The sequence below is a fragment of the Catharus ustulatus genome, chromosome 25 (genome assembly GCF_009819885.2).
Source record: "Catharus ustulatus isolate bCatUst1 chromosome 25, bCatUst1.pri.v2, whole genome shotgun sequence".
NCBI lineage: Eukaryota > Metazoa > Chordata > Aves > Passeriformes > Turdidae > Catharus > Catharus ustulatus.
Genome location: NC_046245.1, coordinates 3,048,476 through 3,060,172, shown reverse-complemented (window position 1 = coordinate 3,060,172; position 11,697 = coordinate 3,048,476). Strand labels below are relative to the sequence as shown.

Below are 11,697 nucleotides of genomic sequence, written 5' to 3'. Positions count from 1 at the left end.
ATCCCAGGGCCTGGAGTTTTATCCCAGGTCCTGTAGATTTATCCCAGGGCCTGGAGCTTCATCCCAGAGCCTGGAGCTTTATCCCAGGGTCTGGAGCTTCATTCCAAGGCCTGGAGCTTTATCCCAGGGCTGGGAGTTTATCCCAGGGCTGGGAGTTTATCCCAGGTCCTGGAGCTTTATCCCAGAACCTGCAGCTTTATCCCAAGGCCTGGAGTTTATCCCAGGTCCTGCAGCTTCATCCCAGGTCCTGTAGATTTATCCCAGGGCCTGGAGTTTATCCCAGAACTTTCAGCTTTATCCTGGGGCCTGGAACTTCATCCTAGAACCTGCAGCTTTATCCTAAGGCCTGGAGCTTCATCACAGAGTCTGGAGCTTCATCCCAGAGCCTGCAGCTTCATCCCAGGTCCAGGAGTTTGTCCCAGTTCCTGGAGATTTATCCCAGTTCCTGGAGATTTATCCCAGAACCTGCAGCCCATCCCAGAGCCTGGAGCTCATCCCAGCACTTACCTTGCTGGATACAGGGATTGTGAGGCACAGAACCCCTCAGGCTGCTCCTGCCAAACCCAGGAGCTCAGACACCATTTGGGATGTGAGGGTTTATTTGTTCCAGGACACAGTGACACAGAAATCCCGAGGGATGGGGACGAAAGGAGCAGAGATGGGAATGCTGTGGCACTGCCTGGGCTGGGAGAGGGGCTGGAATTCCTTCCTCTAGACCGACGGGGCGAAGCCCACCCGGTTGTTGGCCATGTCGAAGATGGTGTAATATTCCTTCAGGAAAACATCTCCCAGGATCCAGAGGGGCTGCCCGTCCTGCGAGGGCAGGTAGGTGACCTCGATGGCCAGGGTGCAGTAACCATTGCTCTGCAGGAGGGGACACAGGGGGTCAGCACCTCCACAAGGGCACAGGGGGAGCGTGGCTGCTGCCATCGTCCTGGGATTGCCAGCGTGGATCACACAGGGATCACACGTGGATCACACATGGATCACACACGGATCACACATGGATCATACACTGATCACACATGGATCACACATGGATCACACATGGATCACACATGGATCACACACAGATCCCAGCATGAATCTCACATGGATCCCACACAGATCCCACATGGAATACACATGGATCACACATGGATCCTACATGGATCACACATGGATCACACATGGATCACAGATGGATCCCAGATGGATCACACAGGGATCACACATGGATCACACATGGATCCTACATGGATCACACATGGATCACATATGGATCATACACTGATCACACACTGATCACACACTGATCACACACTGATCACACATGGATCACACATGGATCACACATGGATCACACATGGATCCTACACGGATCACACACAGATCACACATGGATCACACATGGATCACACATGGTTCACACATGGTTAACACATGGATCCCAGATGGATCACACATGGATCCCACACAGATTCCAGCATGAATCCCACACGGATCCCACATGGATCACACACGGATCACACACTGATCCCAGCATGAATCCCACATGAATCCCACACAGATCCCACATGAATCCCACACGAATCCCACACAGATCCCACATGAATCCCACACTGATCCCAGCATGAATCCCACATGAATCTCACATGAATCCCACATGGATCCCACATGGATCCCACATGAATCCCACATGGATCCTGCACAGATCCCACACGAATCCCACATGAATCCTACATGGATACCACATGAATCCCACATGAATCCCACACTCATCCCACACACATCTCACATGAATCCCACACTCATCCCACACAGATCCCACATGGATCCCACACAGATCCCACGTGGATCCCACATGAATCCCACACTCATCCCACATGAATCCCACATGAATCCCACACAGAACCCACATGGATCCCACACAGATCCCACGTGGATCCCACATGAATCCCACATGAATCCCACACTCATCCCACACAGATCCCACATGAATCCTACACAGATCCCACACAGATCCCACACGATCCCACATGAATCTCACATGAATCTCACATGAATCCCACACAAATCCCACACAAATCCCACACTAATCCCACACACCCCCACGTACGTTCAGCACGTAGGCCGAGGGGCAGAGCGGGAGCCGCGCGCCGCCGATGACGAAGGTGATGGAGGGCATGCTCTGGATGTCATCGCAGTCCACGGCGTACTGGGGGGACACAGCCACAGGGGGTGGTGGCACAGGTCACTCCAAGCTGGCTTTTACTGGACAATTCATTTGGCCACACATGGGAGAAGCAGCCAGGCCTGACAGCCAGGCCTGCAGCAACATATCTGAACAGTCTGGGCCATAATCTGTGTCAAGTGCACCAGCCAAACCATATTTATCTGATTTTCTAAATATTTAACTGGTTTTCTACATATTTAACTGGCTTTCTACATATTTTACTGGTTTTCTACATATTTAACTGGTTTTCTACATATCTAGCTGGTATTCTACATATTTAACTGCTTTTCTACATATCTAGCTGGTATTCTACATATTTAACTGCTTTTCTACATATTTAGCTGGTTTTCTACATATTTTGCTGGTTTTCTACATATTTAGCTGGTTTTATACAAATTTAGCTGGCTTTCTACATATTTAGCTGGCTTTCTACATATTTAACTGGTTTTCTACATATTTAACTGGTTTTCTACATATTTAACTGGTTTTCTACATATTTAGCTGGTTTTCTACATATTTAGCTAGCTTTCTACATATTTAGCTGTTTTTCTACATATTTAACTGGTTTTCTACATATTTAACTGGTTTTCTACATATTTAGCTGTTTTTCTACACAATTCTTAGTTTAAACCATTGTTTATAGCAAGCACACTGAATGAGCCATTTTAAAGTGTTTTTCTGCAGTCTGTCAAGCTTTCTGGAACTCTTCAAAGCTACTAAAACATGAATTGTGGTAAATGGGAAGAAAAGAAGCTAAAAAACAAAATACCAAAATGAAAAGACCCAAAATAAAGGTGAGTGGTGATGCTCTGGGCTGCAACCAATTGTTTTACCTACCAGGCTCATGAACAAAATAAAAGCAGCAATCAAAAAATGCGTCATTGCCTTAACATGAGTGTATAAGTAAGATTAAAAGTAAACAATAAATTGGCTTCTGCATAATCATGTTGATTTGCTGTCCAAATTTCCTTCACTCCTGCACAGTGGTAGGACAGATTCAGAACCAGACAGGGATTTGACCCAATGAGTTCCTAAGCTGCACAAGCTGTTGTTCAGAGAGCTGAGCAGCCTAAACTTTTAACCAATCATAATTGTAGGAACATTAAAATGGGTATTTAAGGTGAAGTTGAGAACAATAAAGTATTTTTTGTCACATGGATCATAGAGTGCTGTTTCTCTGTCATGGACTCAGCACCACTGATGTTACAACAGGTGGTAAAACCTTGGAGGATCATTCTAAAATTGATAAAACAGATAAAATCCCTGTCTGGTTTTGCATCTGTCCTATCATTGTTCCCTGTCAATCAGACCAGGCTGTGCCACATCATGGAATGATTGGGGTGGGAAGGGAACTCAAAGATCACCCAGTGCCACCCTTGCCACCTTCCACTATCCCAGGCTGCTCCAAACTGGCCTTGTACACTCTCAGGGATCCAGCTGCTCTGGGAAATCCATTCCAGGGTGTCCCCACCCTCACAGGGAGGAATTCCTTCCCTGTGCCAAGCCTGAATTTCCTCTCTTTCCATCTGAACCCATCCCCCCTTGTCCTGTCACTCCAGGCCCTTGTCCCAAGTCCCTCTCTGGCTTCCCTGTAGATCCTGGAATGGGCTGTGAAGTTTCCACACAATGTTTTCTTCTCCAGGCTGAACATCCCCACCTTTCTCAGCCTCATGTCCCCTCATCCTCCTGTCACACCTTGTCCTGCAGGTGTCACATGAGTTTTGTGGGACTCGGTCTCGGACTTGGTGATTCCTATGCAGGCTCCCCACTGCTGCAGACCCCCCCAAATCCCCCCACTCACCCCAAAGCTGGTCTCCTGGGCTCCCAGGGCCTCCAGGATGCTCTCTAGGTACTCCTGGGGCACGGTCAGCAGGAATGTCCCCGTGTCCACGATGGCCTGGCAGCCCTGGCTGCACCAGCTGCTCGCTGACTGCTCCACAGCAAACCTGGGAGGAGAACGGGGACAAGGACCTGGCTTTGGGCACCTGCTGGCCCTGAAACCCAAAAACATCGAGCTTTGAGCCCTGCAAAGCTGCAGCTGAACCGGGGGGTGATGGCCAGAGGGACAAACAGCACTCACTCCTCAAGTGCCACCTGCCAGTAAAGCTTCTCTGTCACCGGTGCCCAGGTGATGTCCCCCTGGAAGAGCTGAGGGTCCATGCCCCCGAGGATGAGCTCTCCCCCGTACTCATAGGTGGGCTGGCTGCAAAAAAAAAACAGAGTCCCAACAGCAGAGATCAGGAAATCCATATGGTAAATGTGGAACCCTGGTGGGGACAGGCAGGGCACACCAGGATGTGCAGGCAGGGCACACCAGGATGTGCAGAGCACCCTGGACGGTTTTTACCGTGAGAAGTAAAAGCTGAAAATGGGCTCAGCCAGCTGGTCCTGATCCAGCATCCCCTCCAGAGCTGTGGCCATCCCTCCCACTGCCAGGGAGGGGTAGGCCATGCCCAGGATCCCATCGAATTCAGCAAAGTAGAAAGGCTGGGTGGGCTCGTCCTGGCTGAGCCCAAACTCCTGGTTTGTGACAATGATGCTCTGGATCTGCAGGGAAAGGGGATCCCAGGTCAGCCAGGCAAACCTGAGGGGTGGCTGAGCGGGAAATTGAGGAAAAAAAACAGGAGTTGGGTTAAAACCCAGCCAAAGGCCAGCTGTGTGACTGAGAGTGGCAGTAAATGCTTTATATCAGTTATATCAGTTTATATCAATTTATATCTGTTCTGCCCAGGGTTTGTCCAAGTCCAGCTCAGGACATGAGAGCGGCCCTTAGGCTGCTTCTGGGCTCATTCCTTGGGGGACATGGCTCATTCCAGCCAGGACACAGCAGCAGGAGGGCAGGGGTGGCACAGGCAGCACTCACCTGAGTGACTCACTCACTCTGAGCATGTCGTAGGGCAGGGGTGGCACCCGGACTGGCTCCCTGACACCCTGGCTGACACCCTGACTGGCTCCCTGGCTCACATCCTGACACCCTGACTGGCACATTGACTGGCTCCCTGACACCCTGGCTGACACCCTGACGCACCCTGACTCACCCTGACACCCTGGCACCCTGACTGGCACATTGACTGGCACCCTGACACCCTGACTGGCACCCTGACTGACACCCTGACACTCTGACTGACACCCTGACACCCTGACACCCTGACTGGCACCCTGACTCACCCTGACCCCCTGCCCCACCCCGACTCACCCTGAGTGTGTCGTAGCCCAGCGCGATGGTGACGGAGCCGCTGCCGTAGGACACGTTGTGGGACTGGTTAGTGGGGGTGAAGGTGGCCGAGTCACAGGGCTGGAACTTGGCGTGGTTGACTGGGGGAGAGAGAAGAGGGAAAAGCCCTGGGTATGTGCTGCAGTGGGATTTCACTGCTGGATGCAGCTGGGATAATTCCCAAAGAGCAGCTCCTGTGCTGCACTGGGATTTATTATCCATTGGGATAATCCCCATGAAACAGCTCCTGTGCTGCAGTGGGATTTATTATCCATTGGGATGATTCCCATGGAACAGGTCCTGTGCTGCAGTGTGATTTATTATCCATTGGGATAATTCCCATGGAACAGCTCCTGTGCTGCACTGGGATTTATTATCCATTGGGATGATTCCCATGAAACAGGTCCTGTGCTGCAGTGGGATTTATTATCCATTGGGATAATTCCCATGGAACAGCTCCTGTGCTGCAGTGGAATTTCCCTGCACTCCATTGGGGTAATCCCCATGGCACAGCTCCTGTGCTGCAGTGGGATTTCACTGCTGGATGCAGTTGGGATAATTCCCAGAGAACAGCTCCTGTGCTGCAGTGGGATTTATTATCCATTGGGATAATCCCCATGAAACATGTCCTGTGCTGCAGTGGGATTTATTATCCATTGGGATAATTCCCATGGAACAGCTCCTGTGCTGCAGTGGGATTTATTATCCATTGGGATAATTCCCAGGGAGCAGCTCCTGTGCTGCAGTGGGATTTCACTGCACCCCATGGGATAATCCCCAAGGATCAGGTCCTGTCCTGCAGTGGAATTTCACTGCACTCCTTTGGGATAATTCCCATGGAACAGCTCCTGTGCTGCAGTGGGATTTATTATCCATTGGGATAACTCCCAAAGAGCAGGTCCTGTGCTGCAGTGGGATTTCACTGCACTCCATTGGGATAATTCCCAGGATACAGCTCCTGTGCTGCAGTGGGATTTATTATCCATTGGGATAATTCCCAGGATACAGGTCCTGTGCTGCAGTGGGATTTTCCTGCACTCCTTTGGGATAATCCCCATGGAGCAGGTCCTGAGGATTGGGACAGGCTGCTCCTCTGTCCCGTGATTCTCTCTCAGGGGTTTCTATCCCAGTTTTGCTCGGATCCCTCTCCAGGTGATCCCTTAGGATTTGAGCTTTTCTCTTTTTCATGTATTTGTAATCCTGCAGTTCTTTGGTGTATAACTCTAAACTCCATAAAGTATCAGCTCCTCTTTACTCCAATGTGCTCTCCCTTTTCCATCCCAGGGGTCACAAGCACAGGAGCAAAGCCCTGACAGTGAAATCCCCACCACTGTCCTGCCGTGAGGGACCAGCTCTGCTGGGACATCAACTCCACAATTCCTGCTTTTCCTTTTCCCTCTGCCGGGCTGCAGAGGGACAGGGAGCACCCCTGGGATGCCCATGGGGATTTGGCATCTCCCTTAAGCTCTGAGCTTGCCAAGGAAGGCACCAGCTCTCCCACATCAGCATCCTGGGGTCACTTTTGGCATCCTGATGTCCCCAACGTGACAGGGGAAGAACAGGGACAAGGTGGCTTTGGGTTCTAAACCCATCTGAAACGCACGGAGCCTCCAGCCCTGCAGTGCTGGGATCGTTGGCACTAATTAGTGAGTGCTAATTACTCCTAGGAGCAGTGACAGCTCCTCTCACAGCATCCCGGGTACTCACAGCAAGCAGGACTCTTGCAGTCTGTGGAGGGCACCCACAGGTTGGAGGAGCCGGTGTCGAAGAGCACCAAAAATTTTTGGGGGGGTTCCCCAATGCTGATCTCTCCAAAGTAGGAGGACTGGAAAAAAACAGGGAATCTCCATTGCTCACGGGCTCAGGGACACACCAGGATTCCCCCTGGCATCTCCCACCTTACACCAACCAAAGGAGCAGACTGAGCTCTCACCCTGCTTTTACACCCCCCAAAAAATAAAATATTAAATAATTATTGTGGATTTTTTTTGTACAGAAAAGCTTCACTCTTTGTGGCTGGGAGTAAACCTCCTTGAAGTTTAAAACAGCTTAAAAGAGTGGGGAAAAAAAGCAAATTAAGAGTGGAGGGAAAAGCAATTTGTCACTCCTGGAGGCTCAGGGGTGTCCAGGCTGGTGTTGGGAAGGAGGAGGGACAGGCAGGGAGGGGGTGGACACTCACATCCAGGTGGTTGGTGATGGGCTGCCTCACCACAGAGCCCTGCCTGGGCTGGTATCCCTTCACTGGATCGTATTTAATGTGCTTCAGGAAATCATCCAGCACCCCAGCTGTCCTCATCTTCTCCCGGATGGACAGGCCTTTCTTCAGACTGATCCTGTGCAGAGAGAGGCAAAACACAACTCAACATAGAGGAAACACAAGAAGATTTGGGCATTTTCAAAGGCTCAGCTCTCTGGGCTCCTTTGAGCCATGACAGGAGCCCTCCTGCCCCAGGAGCTGCTCTCCACATCCCAGGAGCTGCTCTCCACATCCCAGGAGCTGCTCTCCTTGTTCCCAGGAGCTCTCCAGGTCCCCAAGAACTGCTCCTCATGTCCCAGGAGCTGCTCTCCACATCCCAGGAGCTCTCCATGCCCCAGGAGCTGTTCCTTATTCCCCAGGAGCTGCTCTCCATGTTCAGGAGCAGTTCTCCAGATCCCTAGACCTCTCCATGCCCCAGAAGCTCTCCAGGCCCCCAGCAGCTCCTCTCCCTGTCCCAGGAACTCTCTATGTCCCCAAGAACTGCTCCCCATGACCCAGGAGCTCGTCTCCTTGTCCCAGGAGCTCTCTGTTTCCCCAGGAGCTGCTCTCCATATTCAGGAGCTCCCCATGCCCCAAGAGCTGCTCTCCACATCCCAGGAGTTCTCCATGTCCCCAAGAACTGCACTCCATGCCCCAAGAGCTGCTCTCCATATCCCAGGAGCTCTCCTTGTCCCTGGAGCTGCTCTTCACGACCCAGGAGCTCTCCTCATCCCTGGAGCCGCTCTTCACGACCCAGGAGCTGCTCTCCTTGTCCCCCAGGAGCTGCTCTCCATGGCCCAGGAACCCTCCAGGTCTGCAGAAACTCCATGTTCAGGAGTTTTCCATGCCCAGGAGCTGCTCCCCATGACCCAGGAGCTCTCCAGGTCCCCAGAAGCTGCTCTCCACATCCCAGGATCTGCTCTCCAGGTCCCCAGAAGGTGTTCTCCATGTTCAGGAGCTCTCCTTGCCCCAGGAGATGCTCTCCTCGCCCCAGAAGCTGCTCTCCATGTTTAGGAGATGCTCTCCTTGCCCCAGCAGATGCTCTCCACATTCAGGAGATGCTCTCCTTGCCCCAGCAGATGCTCTCCATGTTCAGCAGATGCTCTCCTTGCCCCAGGAGATGCTCTCCACGTTCAGGAGATGCTCTCCACATTCAGGAGATGCTCTCCCTGCCCCAGAAGCTGCTCTCCACGTTCAGCAGATGCTCTCCTTGCCCCAGCAGATGCTCTTCTTGCCCCAGAAGCTGCTCTCCATGTTCAGGAGATGCTCTCCTTGCCCCAGCAGATGCTCTCCTTGCCCCAGCAGATGCTCTCCTTGCCCCAGAAGCTGTTCTCCACATTCAGGAGATGCTCTCCTTGCCCCAGAAGCTGCTCTCCATGTTCAGCAGATGCTCTCCTTGCCCCAGAAGCTGCTCTCCATGTTTAGGAGATGCTCTCCATGTTCAGCAGATGCTCTCCTTGCCCCAGAAGCTGCTCTCCACGTTCAGGAGATGCTCTCCTTGCCCCAGAAGCTGCTCTCCACGTTCATGAGATGCTCTCCTAGCCCCAGGATGTCCCCAGGTGTCCCGGAGCTGCCCCGGGCTGTGCCCACCCCCGCGGCTCCGCATCCCCGCTCTCCATCCTCCGCCCCGTCCCCGCTCCTCCCGCACCTCACCGCCCCCTCGGCCAGCTGCAGCCACGCCAGGACCACCGGGAGCCACTGCATGGTGCCGAGCAGTCCGTGCTGAGCCTGGGGAGGCGGCACAGCCAGCCAGGGCTCCCGCTTTTATCCCGCTTTATCCCGTTTTTATCCCGGGAGGCAGCGCTCTCTCTGATCCGCCGACCTCCGCTTTCCATTAGCGCCTCAAGGGCCGCTTTGTGCTGCGGGCCACGAGGATTCCGCGGAACCGGCGCCCTCGGGGGCGATCAAAGGGGAGCGATGCGATAAAGGGGCAGCGCTTATCGGGGACAGGGGACCCGCGTCACCGCGCTGGCCCGAGCCTGGCTCGCCAAAACCTGCCCTGCGCCAGCCTCGCCCGGCACAAAGGGACTCGCGGCTCCTGGCGAGGGACAGAAGGGACTTGGTCCGTCCTGGAGAGGCTGTCCCAGGACAGAAGGGATTTGGTTCGCCCTCCTTCCGCCCTGGAGAGGTTATCCCGGGACACGGGGACAGGAGATGGAGCCCATCACACTCCTTCTCTCGGGTTTTCCAGGATGGTCGCACATTCCTTCTTTCATTTCCTCCGAGGTGATATCCAGGTTCCTTCTTTCATTTCCTCCAAGGTTATTCCCAGGTTCCTTCTCTTGGTTTTTCCAGGATGGTAGCCAACTTCCTTCTCTCTTTTCCTCCAGAGTGATTCCCAGGTTCCTTCTCTCAATTTTTTCCAGGATGTCCCCAGGTTCCTTCTCTCATTTCCTCCAAAGTGATTCCCAGGTTCCTTCTCTTGACTTTTCCAGGATTGTCCTCAGGTTCCTTCTCTCTTTTCCTCCAGGGTGATTCCCAGGTTCCTTCTCTTGGTTTTTCCAGGATTGTCCCCAGGTTCCTTCTCTCTCTTCCTCCGAGGTGATTCCCAGGTTCCTTCTCTTGGTTTTTCCAGGATTGTCCCCAGGTTCCTTCTCTCTTTCCCTCCAGGGTGATTCCCAGGTTCCTTCTCTCATTTCCTCCAAGGTGATTTCCAGGTTCCTGCTCTCAGTTTTTCCAGGATTGTCCCCAGGTTCTTGCTCTCAGTTTTTCCAGGATTGTCCCCAGGTTCCTTCTCTCATTTCCTCCAAGGTGATTCCCAGGTTCCTTCTCTTGGTTTTTCCAGGATGGTTGCCAAATTCCCTCTCTTTTTTCCTCCAAGGTGATCCCCAGGTTCCTTCTCTCTTTTCTTCCATGGCTATTCCCAGGTTCCTTCTCTTGGTTTTTCCAGGATGGTCACCAAATTCCTTCTCTCATTTTCTCTCTTTTCCTCGAAGGTGATCCCCAGGTTCCTTCTCTCAGTTTTTCCAGGATTGTCCTCAGGTTCCTTCTCTTGGCTTTTCCAGGGTTGACCTCAGGTTCATTCTCTCATTTCCTCCAAGGTGATCCCCAGGTTCCTTCTCTCATTCCCTCCAGGATGATTCCCAGGTTCCTTTTCTCTTTCCCCCCAAGGTTATTCCCAGGTTCCTTCTCTTGGTTTTCCCAGGATGTCCCCAGCTTCCTTTTCTCTTTCCCCCCAAGGTTATTCCCAGGTTCCTTCTCTTGGTTTTTCCAGGATGTCCTCAAAAACCACAGACACACACTTCCCAAATCCCCAACAAGCACCCAAACCAACCAAAATATTCCCAGTTACAACCCAAATACTCTCTAGAAAATGGACCAGAATGGGTTTGGTCACAATCTAAATCTTTTCTAGCAAACAAACCAAAGATTTTTTTGGTCATAACCAAAATATTTTCTGGCAAAGGGGCCGTCAGACAGATGTTTTCCTGTTTGCATCCCAAATCCAAGCATGGCAGCTGCTGGAAAAACTCCTTCAAAAAAATAAAAAAGGATTTTTTTTCCCCAATTCCAACTTGTGCTGCCCCAGCTTTTGGGAACTTCCCAATCCAGCAGGAACTTGGAGCACAGGGGGTTTTCTGGGAGTTCAAACTCATTTAATGAGAGGGTTAAAACCTGGTTTTGTGTGTTTAAACCCATTTTGGGGGGTTAAAACCCACTTTGTGTGGGTTAAATCACATTTTTTGGGCTAAACCCCTTTTTTTGTGTGTGTTAAAACCCATTTATGGAGGTTAAAACCCATTTTTGAGGGTTAAAAACCCATTTTGAGGGGTTAAAACCCACTTTATGTGTTTTAAATCACATTGAGGGGGTTGCTCCAGCAGGAATTTTGGATTCAGAGTTTCCAGCAGCAGGGATCTGGTGATGCCACACAGAGCAGGGATTTCACACCCAGGGTTCCCCTTCCTTCCACCCCAAACCACTCCGGGATTCTGTGGCTCTGTGCCCCCAGAGCAGCTGTGTTTATGAACCCTCACATCCTTCACGAGCTGCTTTTAGTGTTTTATTTCCAAAACAGAGGTCACAGCCCAC

At 51.9% G+C, this 11,697-nt stretch overlaps 1 protein-coding gene across 1 annotated transcript; it reads right to left on the bottom strand.

Moving 5' to 3' along the window:
- Nucleotides 1-521: 521 nt before the first annotated feature.
- On the bottom strand, nucleotides 522-9,369 carry PGC (progastricsin). Its single transcript, XM_033080250.1, has 9 exons — nucleotides 9,314-9,369; nucleotides 7,609-7,762; nucleotides 7,137-7,254; nucleotides 5,412-5,530; nucleotides 4,563-4,762; nucleotides 4,296-4,418; nucleotides 4,017-4,161; nucleotides 2,099-2,197; nucleotides 522-864 (listed from the first exon to the last, which is right to left on the bottom strand). The coding sequence occupies exons 1-9, from the start codon at nucleotides 9,367-9,369 to the stop codon at nucleotides 712-714; spliced, it is 1,167 nt and encodes a 388-aa protein (XP_032936141.1). The 3' UTR covers nucleotides 522-711.
- Nucleotides 9,370-11,697: the final 2,328 nt, after the last annotated feature.